This window comes from Citrus clementina, unplaced genomic scaffold (assembly GCF_000493195.1).
Source record: "Citrus clementina cultivar Clemenules unplaced genomic scaffold, Citrus_clementina_v1.0 scaffold_3, whole genome shotgun sequence".
In the NCBI taxonomy this organism is placed as follows: domain Eukaryota; kingdom Viridiplantae; phylum Streptophyta; class Magnoliopsida; order Sapindales; family Rutaceae; genus Citrus; species Citrus x clementina.
In genome coordinates, this window is record NW_006262339.1 from 7,919,813 (window position 1) to 7,934,511 (window position 14,699).

The window sequence follows — 14,699 nt, forward strand, 5'->3', positions numbered from 1 at the left end:
TGACGGTTTTCTCCTTTATAAATATGCATTTTCTAACACTCAACATTGGGTGTATCCAATTAAGAAAAAGTCAGATGTATTTCCAGTGTTTAAAGAATACAAAGCGCGGGTGGAACTTGAATCTGGTAAAAAGATCAAGTGCTTGAGGACAGATAATGGTGGAGAATATACAGACGGCGAGTTTCTTGCTTTCTGTAAGCAAGAAGGTATTCAGAGACAGTTCACGGTGGCATACACTCCTCAACAAAATGGAGTGGCAGAACGGATGAACAGAACTCTTACAGAAAGAATAAGAGCTATGTTGATGACTGCTGGTCTACCTAATTCATTCTGGGCAGAAGCAGCCAAAACTGCCTGTTATATAGTAAATCGGTCGCCATCTACAGCAATTGGGTTGAAGACGGCGATGGAGATGTGGACTGGAAAGCCAGCTGATTATTCCTACCTACATGCATTTGGATGTCCTGTGTACGTGATGTACAATGCCCAAGAAAGAACAAAGCTGGATCCAAAATCTAGAAGATGTATCTTCTTGGGATATGTTGATGGAGTAAAGGGGTATCGTCTGTGGGACCCCACTGCCCACAAGATCGTCATCAGCAGAGATGTTATTTTTGTAGAAGATCAACTGCAAAGAAAAGATGAAGATGATGGCACTGTAAAAGAAAAGTCAGAGACTGTGCCGGTATATGTCGAAAATAATCCAGAAGATTCAGATTCTTCTGAAGCAGCATCAGAGCACGAGGAACAAGAACCAGTTGAGTCCGAGGCTCCAGAAGTTCGTCGGTCAACTCGTGAGAGACGACCGCCAACGTGGCACTCGGAGTATGTCACAGAGATCAACGTTGCATACTGTCTTCTAACAGAGGATGGAGAGCCTTCAACTTTCCATGAAGCTTTAAACAGCTCAGATGTTGCTTTGTGGGTGACAGCAATGCAGGAAGAAATTGAAGCTCTACACAAGAACAAGACATGGGAACTTGTACCACTACCACGTGGAAGAAAAGCCATTGGAAACAAATGGGTCTACAAGATCAAACGTGATGGCAATGACCAAGTGGAGCGGTATCGTGCGAGACTGGTAGTGAAAGGATATGCTCAGAAAGAAGGTATTGACTTCAACGAGATATTTTCTCCGGTGGTTCGACTCACAACAGTCAGAATAGTCTTGGCAATGTGTGCTACATTTGACCTACATCTAGAGCAGTTAGATGTTAAAACTGCATTTCTTCATGGAGAACTTGAAGAAGAAATTTATATGCTCCAACCAGAAGGTTTTGCAGAAAAAGGAAAGGAGAACTTGGTTTGCAGGTTGAACAAATCTCTATACGGTCTCAAACAGGCGCCAAGGTGTTGGTATAAGAGATTTGATTCCTTCATCATGAGCCTTGGATACAACAGACTCAGTTCAGATCATTGTACATATTACAAGAGATTTGAAGATAATGATTTCATCATTTTGCTGTTGTATGTGGATGACATGTTGGTAGCAGGTCCCAACAAAGATCGAATCCAAGAATTGAAGGCACAGTTGGCTAGGGAGTTTGAAATGAAGGACTTGGGACCAGCAAACAAGATTCTAGGGATGCAAATTCACCGAGACAGAAATAACAGGAAGATTTGGCTCTCACAGAAGAATTATTTGAAGAAAATCTTGCGGCGCTTCAACATGCAAGATTGTAAGTCAATTTCTACCCCACTTCCTGTTAATTTCAAATTTTCCTCAAGTATGTGTCCTAGCAATGAAGCAGAGAGGAAGGAGATGTCTCGAGTACCGTATGCATCAGCAGTGGGAAGTTTAATGTTCGCTATGATATGTACAAGACCGGACATTGCACAAGCAGTGGGAGCAGTCAGTCGATACATGGCGAATCCTGGTGGAGAGCATTGGATAACTGTGAAGAGGATTCTGAGATACATCAGAGGAACCTCAGATGTTGCATTATGTTATGGAGGATCAGAGTTTACTGTCAGAGGTTATGTGGATTCAGATTTTGCAGGAGATCTTGATAAAAGGAAATCCACTACTGGTTATGTGTTTACACTTGCGGGAGCAGCTGTAAGCTGGGTTTCGAAACTGCAGACCGTTGTGGCTTTATCTACAACAGAAGCAGAGTACATGGCAGCTACACAAGCTTGCAAGGAAGCTATTTGGATACAAAGATTATTGGAGGAGCTCGGGCACAAACAACAGAAAATTCCTGTGTTTTGTGACAGTCAGAGTGCCTTGCACATTGCAAGGAATCCAGCTTTTCATTCCAGGACAAAGCACATAGGAGTTCAGTATCACTTCGTTCGAGAAGTAGTGGAAGATGGAAGTGTGGATTTACAGAAAATCCATACGAAGGAGAACCTAGCAGATGTTTTGACCAAGCCGATAAATACTGATAAGTTTGTCTGGAGTAGATCCTCCTGTGGCCTAGCAGCAACGTAGGCAACATGACTATGGCGAAGCAGAAAGGATGGTGTGGAGATTGATTGGTCCTCAATCAAATCTCCAAGTGGGAGAATGTTGAAAGTCATGGCTGGCGCCGGCCATCTAGATGGCCGGTGCCAACCATTCAACATTCAACAGATGGCCGGCGCCAGCCATTCAACATTCAACACGGCCCGCCATTGTTGGTGGTGCCGTGTTGAATGACTCCAATAAAAAAAAAAAAAAAAAAGAGCCAAAATTTTGGCTATATAAAGAGGGCTTCCCACCCTCATTTTTCATCCAATCTTGAGAGAACAATTTAGGGAGTTGAGAGAGAGTTTAAGAGCTTGCATTTATAAGCTCTTATTTTAGTGATTTGAGAGTTTGGGTGTATTAGTGTTTTGGGTAGAGAGCTAAAATACTACAATACTTGTAACTCCTTTTCACTAGTAAAATATTTCCTTCTGTCTTCGCCCGTGGATGTAGGCTAAAAGCCGAACCACGTAATTTCTGGTGTCCTCTATTGTGCTTGTTCTTTATTTTATTTCCAATTTCATTTTAGCTGCGGTCCTACTTCACCCACCAATTTCCTAACATTAACAACTACTTGATCATCATCTATTTTGCCAGTGATCTCAATTGTACTTTTTTGTCTTTTGTATTGGGTATACTTGTAATGAGCTTGTTTATTCTTGTTCCACTTCCATAGCGAGTTAGCTCCTGGTTCTTTCAGATTGCCGGCCACCATGGCTTTCTCCGTCGGCCGTTCATTTCAATTAACACATCTTGTTGCAGCTTGGTTAATTCCCAGGGAAAGAATATTCTTCTTAATTAACGCAGCCGAAGCTTTTATGTCAATTTTTAGTTGATCATCAGCCACATTAACGTTACACTAAAACAAAGCTGTAACTGAACATTAATATAAAATAGAACATTTATTAGTAAATAACAAAAAATGAAAATTACATGAAATTTCCCAGTTTTTATATCCAAGAAAAATTTTCAAAGACTACGTACATAGATAATCATGATCAACTCACATACTCAGATTATGCATTTTAATTGATAGATGAAGATCTCAAAGTTCTTTCTTGAAGATTCCCTTTCAATCAAACTCTTTCCGGCCATTTCTTTTATTTGCAATCCATTTTCTCTTATCCCACTATCACTTAACAATTGATCCAAATTTCTCTTGATGTCATGCCTTGAGATGTTTCCATTTGCTTCTTGCTTCAACGCTAATCCTACCTTCCAAAAATCGCAAATGTAACTTCTGATAAGAAATTGATCAGCAAAGTAGGGCCAACACAGAAATGGAACTGCACTACTTAAACCCTCAATGGTTGAGTTCCAACCACAGTGACTTAAGAAGCAAGCAACCGCACGATGAGCCAGCACTTGTTCTTGCGGCGCCCATTCGATTATCATCCCCTGATTGGGCACCCTTTCCAAAAATCCATCTGGGTATTTGATCACAGATCCATCCAATAGGCTTGGCCTCACAACCCACAAGAACGGCCGGCCGGCAAGTTCAAGCCCTAGAGCCACTTCTTCAAACTGACACCGACTGAAAATTGCAATGCTGCCAAAGGCAACATATATGACTGATTGAGAAGGCTGTTTATCAAGCCATTTTAAGCAAGTTGAGTCCTCAGGCCACAAGCTTGCAGCTGCTTTTCCGGGACGATTGATCCAAAGCAAAGGACCAATGGGTAGGACGTTCGGGATTGAATCACAAGCTAAAGGTTCAAGTTCATAGAATGAACTGCAGAGAAGCCAATTGCATATTTTTAGTGTCTTTTTGGCACAGCTGATGTATCCGAATAAGATCTTTCGCCTTATTGGATCACCTGGAACACTCCATATAAACTCGTCTGTGCTCATTGCTGGCAATTTTGGAGATATTTTGATCATCCCAGACTTCAGAGGAACTCCTACAGATAAGTCAAAGTATCCACATCAGAATTGAGCAAGCTATTCTTTTTGTTGAAAAAAAAAATCAAAATTAACTTCTTAGCACTCACCATTGTGATCAGTAATTTTGGCATCAATAAGACTGAAGGCAAAGGCTGCTACAGCACTAGGCCAAAACATAGCCATCTTGACGCCCATCTTCTTAGCAGTGTCAATTGCCCAAGCAATAGTTGCATGAGCAATGAAGCAAGTGGCCATTCGATCATCCTCTGATGAATTGATCTTCATAATCAGATTCTCCAAGTGACTCGGCATGACCCTTTGCATAGATTCACTGAGTTGTATCCTCTCTTCTCGGCCATCCTGCGGATCAACTCCATCTGGGATTGATACAAAATCAAGTCGTGTATTTTGCCATTTTCTGATGACACAGTTGCCAAGACTCTAGCATGTATGGAAGCTGCATTCAAAAATGTGACCTTGATTCCCTGATCAGCAATCAACAGTGAGAGCTTCATCAGTGGCCCTACATGGCCTTGTGCAGGGTTTGCAATTGCAAGAACATGAGCTTGCCTCCCACCCATCATCATCGATGTAAGCTGGTGCTAGCTGCTTCTCTCGGCACATATTTATTATACAAGTAAGTTTGTTCATTAATTAGAACGGATGCATCACGTCACCTGAACATTCATGTAATAAAATAATATCGCTAACTTATTTTGGAATTGATCAATTTTGAGCAATATTATGATTTTATATTGAAGCTACAGAATTTCATTTCATACGGCATAATGCTTCATGATTTTGTTTTTCCTTTTTTTTTTTTTTCAATTGATTCTTGTTTTAGAGAACGGCAAGTATGTCATTACATACAGCCGCTATTAGTTTTTATTGAAAATTATCAGTCATCTACCTTAAACTTATCATAATATTAGAGATATTGTAAAAATTTGAATTTATTTAATTTTTTATTTTAAATTTGTAGTTTATATAAACCATCTATCAAAAATACATAATTGCCAATGACAAAATGAAAGTAAACACAAATTATAATTGTAGTTATTTTGTAGGGATAATTCTATCTTTTTTGTGAGCAAACTTAAGATAAAAATTTGAAGAAATTTACAATTTAGTAATATTTTTAATAACATGTCAAATTTAAGGTGGATGACTGATAACTTTTCGTTCTTATTTTTTAATTTAAAAAAGGGAGCGGATATTTTCACTCCACTATTTTTGTAGATTTACCGCACTTGCAAAATATAATTATAATAAATTCACATCATTTTTTAGATATACAAATCTACAAAAAGTTTATATAATTAATCAATTAATCATTCTTATAGTTTGTTCTATTTAGGTATTTTTGGCCATCAAAGTTGCTTTAAGATAAATGTTTATTTTGACTATTTTACCCTTATAATATATAATGACCAAATTGCTCTAAGAAACATAAGCTCTTATATATAATAGTTTAGATATTTACTTTTATTAGATTAAATTCCCAAATTCTTTATTTAAATTTTAGAAATAATGGGTGAAAATATCACTACCTTTAGAAAATCTCTCTTATAACAAAGGCTTCTTATTTATTTCAATTTTTCTTTTATAAAATACTGTCAAAAATTTTATCAACGTCTGAAAGCATCTTATGTTTTTTTTTTTAATTTATATATTGACAGTTAACAGACATTAATTTAATGGATGATGATCAAATATCTAACACGCAATTTCGTTTTTAAAATCAAATATAAGTATTGAAAGAAACAACTTTCTTGATGTATGCATGTGGCGTTAATGATGATCACCGTAATAAATTAACAAAACCAACTAATAATTAACTTCATTCCTAGTCAAGCGCATATGTAGAAAATTGATATGTAGAACCAATCTTATTAGTTATTATATTATCATTTGCTGAATCCAACACGTGGCTAGAAAATTCAAACAAATGAGAAATTCTATAATACATTAGAAGTATCATGTCAACCATACAATAAATACATAATACTATGACATGTGTGAATTTATTTTGAAAAAATATTATATAAGTGGTAGTTACATTAAATTTAATTAGACATATTATGCGTGCATCAAATAATTGCATTACCTCTGATGTATTGTAAAATCTATTCGAATAAATATATAAATTAACACATATAACACTTGTAGCGAGATTCGTCTTCTACTTCAAACATGAATGGGCATGGGCTAAACTATAAGGCCATGTTTGCTTGGGGGTAGAGAAGTGAGGAGAGGAAAAGAATTTAATTTCTTTTATACTTTCCATTGTTTGGTTGGACTAAGTTTAATGGAATTGAATTTCCATTAAAATTTAATTTCCATCAATTTGAAGAATTTGTATTCCTTATCAATGACTAAGGATTTCAAATTCCTTATCTATTTAAACACAAAAATTACAATATCATCCTCTAAACAAAACCAATTTTAAATAAATGAAAGTACAAATAATTTATATTTATTTTATTAAATTAATAGGATAAACTTATTTGATAAAAGAAAAAACAGTAAAGTAACTCACCGAAAAGTCACCGGAGACGCGCTTTACCATCAAAACCGGTACCAATGGTATCTTCATGAGCCGATCTACAACTCTATGGGGTTAGAAATGCTAATATACATTGTTATTTACCTCAAGTCTTGTTTAAATATTTGGGAAAATTTTGACTCTCATATTTCCAAGTATATAGTGTATTTTCTTCAAAATTAACATTTTCAATGAGTAAATCGTCTATTTCTGATCATTATTATGCATTTAACGTGATGAAAATAGTGGTCAACGATGGTCAACAGCATTGGTCAATGGTGGTCAACGGGGGTCAACAACAGTCAACGGTAGTTAACAGAGGTCAATGTGGCAGCTGTCATGGCCAAATGCTGTAATTTTTAAAAACTAAAATTTTTTATTTAATTAAGTAATTTTTAGATTAAATTAATTCATATTTTTATTATGTTTTAATTTATTAACATTAAAGATAGTGGGTATATTTGTCTAAATAAAAAATATGTAATTTCTTTTCCTTTCAAATTTTAAGTGAAACCAAACAATAACAATTAATTTTTGCACTCTTTTCCTCTCATCACCTCTCCATTCCTCTCCTTTTTTCTCCTCTCCTCTCCTCCCCTTTCTTAAAACCAAACACCACCTAAAGTGATTGACCCTGAATCCCCGTTCCTAGGTTGAATCATGCACATGTTGGCTTCGTGCACTAGTTAGGTTGCTAAAAATTATTTATTAGAGCAAATTACAACATACTTTTATCTTTTGTTTGGAATTGAGATCGGACAGCCGTGTTGTTATAATTTGAAAATTACGTTGATACGATTTTTCTCTTATATAATAAAAAAATTTATTATATCTTTAATAATTTATTAAAATTATTATTTAAAATTTATATTTACTACATATTTTTAACTTATATTTTAAAAGTTACCGTAAACAGGATCTTAGTGTAATAAATTTTATTTGGAGATTAGAGGTTACAAATTTTAAAGTAGCATAACTCTATTCTCACTTCTAGGACTCATTACACGTTACCCCCCTGCCATTAACTCTAATCGACAAGGTATATGGAGATAAGATATTTCTTCAGAATTATCCTAATCCATGAGATTATATATTATGCTTACAAATTTTCTAAAGAGGCCGAAAAAGATTAATTAAAAAAAAAAACACTTTCATTCAGTGATCTGTTTGATGAAGAATTCCAAATTTTTTGAAGAAGATCCTTCTTTCGTGACGCCCTTTTGAGCCAATTCCTTCAGCTTCAATGCATTTTTTCTTACAACATCATTGGAAAGCAATTCATCCACCTTCCTCTTGATTTCATGCCTACCGATGATCCCATTATCATCCGGTTCCAACCACAAGCCTATGTTCCAATCGTCACAAATGCAGCTCTTAATATAAAGATGATCATAACCCCAAGGCCAACACAGAAATGGTACCCCCATGCTTATGCCCTCCATTGTCGAATTCCAACCGCAATGTGTCAAGTAACAGCCAACAGAGGGATGAGCCAGCACCTTTTCCTGAGGTGCCCATTTCACCATTTTTCCAAAATCAGCTACTTTTGCCACGAGCCCATCTGGGTTATTGGTAGAACTGCCATTAATAAAACCTGGCCTAACTACACATAAAAATGGTTGGCCTGCAAGCTCAAGGCCTAGTGCCAGTTCATTGAACTGCTGCTGGCTGAGCTTCGAGATGCTCCCAAATGCAGCATAAATGACAGATCCCGGAGGCTGTTTATCAAGCCAGCTTAAGCAAGTTAAGTCCTCTGACCAAAAGTTTCCAGTAGGTTGCCCGTTTGCGATCAAGGGACCAAGTGGAATAATACTTGGAAGTATCTTGTTGGCTGAAGGAGCAAGCTCATGAAACCAGGTGCACAAAATCCGGTCGGATGCTTCAATATTTTGCCGAATAACATTAATATATTGAAACATCAATGTCTGCAGGGATGGGTTTCCGGGACAGTTCCAGAGGAATTCAGCAGGGCTAGCAGCAGGTAAATATGGTGACAGCTCAATCTTCTCATTCTTTATCACGATACCTACAGAACCCGTTTTTCCAATTAAATACTCTCTGCGGAAATTTAAAAAAGCACCGCAAATATGAACATTCTTATCTTTAATCATTTTCAGCATTGATGGAATTCTCATTGATATTTTGGAGAGACAAATTTAATAGCATTACTACTAAGAGCACAGAGAGATTTTGACTGCATAACTTCATCAGACTTTTGCCAGTTTTTTGGATTATGTCATGAGTAATTCCATTATCTGAGATACTATGATCAACAAATTCAAATAAAAAATTAAAGAAGCTTACCATCAGAGCTGATAATGCCAGCCTCAATAAACTTCGGAATGTTCATTATCATGGCTAAGATTCCAGGTGCTGATGTATAAACTGACGCTTTTTTTAGCCCCAACTTCGCTGCAACCTGCAGAGCCCACCCGAAAGTTACATCAGCAATGACACAGGTGATTTTCTCATCATCTTCCTGTTGATTAATTTTCTGAATCAGCTCCTCAAGATAACCAGGCATGACTTTAGAAATACTCCGAGTCATCTTGGCCTCATCTTTTCGATCATCTTCTGGTTCCAATCCATCTGGTAGTGGGACTATTCTAACTAGTTGTTGCGCATCTCCCATCTCTGAAAAGCTTCCCAGTTGCTGGGACTCCTTAATTCTTTCACATATGAACTCTGTAGTCACAAAAGTGACCTTGACTCTGCAATCAGCCAGACGGTGTGCAAGTTTCATCAATGATGCTACATGTCCTTGAGCTGGGAACGAAACAAGCAGCACATGAACATTGGTCTTGTTCAAGCTTTCAGACTCAGAAGCAAAGTATCTGAATTCCATCTTGTATTTGAGTTCTCCACTCCTTTCTGTAACTTCTAATTGTGTACGATAACCCCCTTGAATTTACATTCATGAAGTTAAGGGATAATTATGATTTTTTTTTTTAAATTTTTCTGAAGCTAAATTCTAGAACCAAACTCGATTCACGGATAAGTAGCAAGAATTCGTGTAGGTTCAGTTATTTCATCCTCAAAAGACTTTAAAAAAATCATTAGAAATTCTATTCATCAAGTGTTACCATCACTTATTGCATGTACAAAACGGCTGTGCGTGGTTGTTACGCAGTTTCAACAGGGGTTTCCCATTTAAGATTAGAAATATATATATTTATTATTTCATTTGAGTTTCGTGTTCCTAGAATTTCTTGATTAATACGGCAAAAGCATTTAGAACGACCATTTCTAACCTGTTTTAGTTTCTGTTGATCATAAAACTCATTTAAGTTAAATTTACCACCGAACAACCAGTCCAGTCATGAATTGATAAATAGACCATTGTATCTCAAATAGATAATGCCAAATCTTATTGGGACACAGCATCCGTGATTAGGGATGGCAATGGGGAGGGGAGGGGAGGGGACCAATCTCCCCATACCCATCCCCGATATTTTGTTATGTCCCCGTCCCCTCCCCGTCCCCGTCAGAATTACTTAAGTGAATCCCCATCCCCTCCCCGAATACTAACAGGGGATCCCCGAGGGTCCCCGAGGGTCCCCGGTCCCCGAATAATTAATAGTCTAATACATTTTTTTTTTCGATTTTAAATTATTCATATTAAAATAAAAAATTCAGATAAAAATAAAGTTCAAAATATATCTTGCATTAATATTGATCCATTTCAAAGTCACATTCAAAAATATAAATTATTAAAATAATTATCTTTGTCAATGACTCAATCTTCATAATCCTACAATAAAAAGAAAAAAAATTATTTTTATATCGACAATAAAATAAATGTAGATACTTAATTAATATTTTTAATAAAACTATTTACCTCCTGCTCCTCCAGTTCTTCCTCGAGAAATGTGGCAAATTGAGAGCTAACCTCAGATTTCAAACCTAAAACAATGAAAATGATATAAGTAACGTAACTTATAAGCGCAAATATTAATAACTGTATAATATAATTACAATGTAAAATAAACTCATACTGCTATTGTAAGCTCGTAACCAACTTTGACAGCATATTAAGGCCTCCAATGTGCTTGGATGAAGTTTGTTACGGTGTGAGCTCACAACTCTACCACCGGTGCTAAAAGCTGATTCAGAAGCAACTGTTGTAATTGGAATTGCCAAAATATCTCTAGCAATTCGAGCTAATGTAGGATACGAATTAGGATTAGAACTGTTGTAAATTATAATTAGGCAGCTCTCTCCTGTATCATTGTGGTTTGGATTAAAAATTTAAGACTTTAATTAGTTAATTAAGTTTAAAAGTTTAATAATATAACTATTTTAATATTTATTATTTTTAACAATATTTATAATTTTGTTATTTATTTATTAGTAATTTTAAAAATAAAAATAAAATTAAAAATTAAAATGGGGAAATGGGTAGGGGATGGGGATTCCACCTCATCCCCGTCCCCTCCCCGAATAAAAAATTGGGTAAAAAATTTTCCCCGTCCCCTCCCCGAATAAAAAATTGGGTATAAAATTATCCCCGTACCCTCCCCGAATGGGGAAAATCCCCGAGGGTACCCGTCCCCGTGGGGATTTTTGCCATCCCTATCCGTGATCTATGTATTACAACAAATGTTGGCATCACCACCACAAAGAACTTCGAGGCATTTGCTTATTTGAAAATCTTAGTACAAAGTAAAGAGCGGATATGATGGATTCATATAGAACTTGAATACAGATCTTAACATATGAAAAAATTAATAAGAAAAGGAAAAGGACAGGAGCCGCCCCAAAATACAGATAAATTGCAGAATTAAAAAGTAAAAGAGAATCCTAGCATGTATGCTATTCTGGTTTCCCTCCATATTACAGCAAATTTTCACTATTATGTCATCAGACCACCAACTTAACCCGAAAAGGACCTAACTGAACCATATATCGTCAACAAGGACAAAAGAGAAACAAACCAAGACGTTCTAACAGATTATCTCAATTCCACAACCTAGGATCTCTCAACTCTTTGTGCCTGGTCGAGCAGGTCCCAAGTAGTTTGTTACCAAGCCCATTAGAGCAAACCTGATATCCAGTTATAAAGTTAAAATCAAACAAACGTTACAAACCCACAATAATAGAGAAAGAAAGTTCAAGACAAATTACTGAAAAGGGCAATGTTTACATCGTTAAAAAAAAACACATTCTGCAAGTGCTTAAAAAAGCAACAAACTGAAGGTCACTTCAACTGATCATGGATCAATGTGACATTCTTTTCAGTCGTAGTAAGGACCATCCTACTTGAGGAAATACATGCAATTATGACAAACACATGTATGGCAGAACCGTAGCCTTGACATGATGAAGAACCAAAACACCTTCTAGTTCTAAAGGCTCATTATAACATGGTAAACGGAAGAACAGTCATTTTCCCCACTTTTTTAAAAGTTACACAATGTACCCCCAAACTAACCTCCCTCTAAGATTGGTGTGAGGGCCATTGAACCCTTGACCTCTAGTTTCCACAGCAGAGGCCAAACCAACTGGGCTGTTAGTTAGCAAGAAAATCATTTGACATAATTGATGATAATGACCAACTCATCAACAACAAATAGACACCGCACAAAGATAAAGCCTCTGGAGCAATTAGCCAAACATAGATATGCAAGAATACTCAAACATGATATGAGAAACAAATTGATTCCACGAAATGGTTGATTTCCCAAGTCTAATGTTTGCCGAACACAATTTGAATGATAAGCTAAAAATTAGTTAAGCTCTGAGACTAAATTCATTGATTTCTAGAAAGAACCCTGATGGCACTCCAATCAGTTAGTGGACTGTAACAACCTCCCCCGGCCCCCCACCCAAAAAACAAACAACAACAACAGCTACTTTCGGTAGATGGACTTCAAGATCAACTAGCTTCTCAATCAAAACTGGGAAATACTTTTGTACGAACTTTTCATACTAGTAAGCTCATCCAGAGGTTACAACAAAATAGATCCATAATCTCGCAAACAAGAATAATTACTATCAAATAACCACAAAATTGCTACATAAAGCATTCAATTTTCAAGCAAACAATAATTTTTCAAAAAATTTGAGACAATTATGTATCATCATATGAACAAGTAGAAATATTGAGGATAACCACCATAACAAGCACCAGTCAAGTATGTATCTAAAAGTAGACAACAGAGCAGTTGGCTGCTTTTATAAGAAAACGAAATGCATGACATAATAGACAATTTATACATGATTGGCATCTGCTATTAAAGCTCTATCTGAGGAAGCATTGCATCTTATTTACTTAGGATCAATTATAATTTTTTTTTTCTTTTTATTTCTAGCTCACATGATTGTAGCCCGCAAATAATTAATTATTTGAGATGACGTGCAATGTTTGAACAACAATGATTACCGTAAAACAAGTGCTACATTAGAAACTTATATGCACAATCACAAGCAATTGTTCGAGATGACATGTAAAGCTTAAACCACAAGTGTCTCTATAAAACAAGCAATACATTAGAAGCTTATATGCACAATCATAAGCAACTAATCCATAAAGCTTAGAAGTTTTAGAGAAGAAGCAAAAACTCACATCATAGCCATTGAAATCTGCTTAAGATCAGTCTCCATGTTCCTCATGTTCGCCAGTGACTGGGCGCAGCATATGATTGCGAGCCACGAGCATAGCTTGTACTGCAACGTAATTGATTACATAAATAAATAAATAATATATGATTAAATTATAAAATTTAGTCAATTTTTTTAATAGTGATCGGGATTAGGACCCTGAACATGACGCCGGCGAGACCGAAAATGACGGCGATGAAACCGGAGTAGTCGACGGGTAGATCCTCGGGAGCCACCGCCGTTGACACGTATGGCTTAGCCGCCGATGGCTGACGTGGATCGTTCGAATTGTTGTGTGAAGACATTTTCGATTCGATTCAATTTCGATCACTGGCTCGTGGCTTCCCTCTCTCCCTCACAGTATGATGTGAGCTAGTACTGTATGCGTACGTACAATGTTTTGTTGGCTGTCGGCCCACGGGCCGGAGGATCCATTTGATCAATTAGTTCGAGCCGAAATTTCGAGGAAAAGAAATGGAAAAGCTAAGGACGTGAAGGGAAATTAAATTAATTAAAATCTGTACCCCAGAGCTTTGATAAAATCTCAAGATTAGCTTGTGTGTGGCTCTTTCCGCCCCCCCCCCCCCCCAAAACAGTTCCTTCTAACTGATACGTCAGAATTAGCAATAATTTGAAGGGACTTGACCTGGTGCATGATTATGCGTGTGTCATACCCGCATTAGGAGGCTTGTAAATTGGGGATAAGCGCGATTACATATACCTAATTATGTTTGATAATTTAATAATTATATTTTTAATATCAACGTATCTACTTAGACTCAATAATAATTATCATAGATTATCAAATAATATACTCCTGATAATATGTTTATAATTGGAGTCATGGGTTCAATATTTACCGGTAATAAAATTATATTTTTTTTCTCCATAGACTTGTTTAAGTAATTTTTAAATAATTTTATTTATGTAGGAGTCCAAATTTAAATAATTAAAAATTTAATTTGATTATTTTATCCAAACTTCTATCTTTTAACAAAAATAAATGCAAAAAAATAACAACATACTCTTATATGTTAAAAAAATACGTTATATAAAAATAGTTGAATATAAGAAATTTTCTAATTTCAATAAAAGAATTTCTTTGAAAATATTAAAATTTATGTTTTGTCATCTTGTAATTTAATCCTCTTACTGTTAAGAACTCATTCCCTTAAACAGTAATATATATTTGAAAACTGAATTTCATCTTCATAAAACAAT

General features: G+C 36.0%; 3 protein-coding genes and 1 long non-coding RNA gene across 4 annotated transcripts; all 4 read right to left on the reverse strand.

Moving 5' to 3' along the window:
• Positions 1-3,460: 3,460 nt before the first annotated feature.
• On the reverse strand, positions 3,461-4,920 carry LOC18049192 (UDP-glycosyltransferase 83A1). Its single transcript, XM_024186950.1, has 3 exons — positions 4,810-4,920; positions 4,441-4,693; positions 3,461-4,350 (listed from the first exon to the last, which is right to left on the reverse strand). Exons 1-3 carry the CDS (start codon positions 4,918-4,920, stop codon positions 3,461-3,463), a joined length of 1,254 nt encoding a protein of 417 aa, XP_024042718.1.
• Positions 4,921-7,824: 2,904 nt separating this feature from the next.
• Positions 7,825-9,912, reverse strand: LOC18049193 (UDP-glycosyltransferase 83A1). The gene is made up of 2 exons (XM_006440654.2): positions 9,183-9,912; positions 7,825-8,904 (listed from the first exon to the last, which is right to left on the reverse strand). The coding sequence occupies exons 1-2, from the start codon at positions 9,721-9,723 to the stop codon at positions 8,030-8,032; spliced, it is 1,416 nt and encodes a 471-aa protein (XP_006440717.1). The 5' UTR covers positions 9,724-9,912; the 3' UTR covers positions 7,825-8,029.
• A 609-nt stretch (positions 9,913-10,521) lies between these two features.
• Positions 10,522-10,912, reverse strand: LOC112100202. Its single transcript, XR_002906520.1, has 3 exons — positions 10,874-10,912; positions 10,717-10,781; positions 10,522-10,629 (listed from the first exon to the last, which is right to left on the reverse strand). It is a non-coding gene; the product is annotated as an uncharacterized LOC112100202 (long non-coding RNA).
• Positions 10,913-11,561: 649 nt separating this feature from the next.
• Positions 11,562-13,942, reverse strand: LOC18049194 (protein Asterix). The gene is made up of 3 exons (XM_006440655.2): positions 13,637-13,942; positions 13,444-13,544; positions 11,562-11,921 (listed from the first exon to the last, which is right to left on the reverse strand). The coding sequence occupies exons 1-3, from the start codon at positions 13,781-13,783 to the stop codon at positions 11,858-11,860; spliced, it is 312 nt and encodes a 103-aa protein (XP_006440718.1). The 5' UTR covers positions 13,784-13,942; the 3' UTR covers positions 11,562-11,857.
• Between the last annotated feature and the right edge of the window lie 757 nt (positions 13,943-14,699).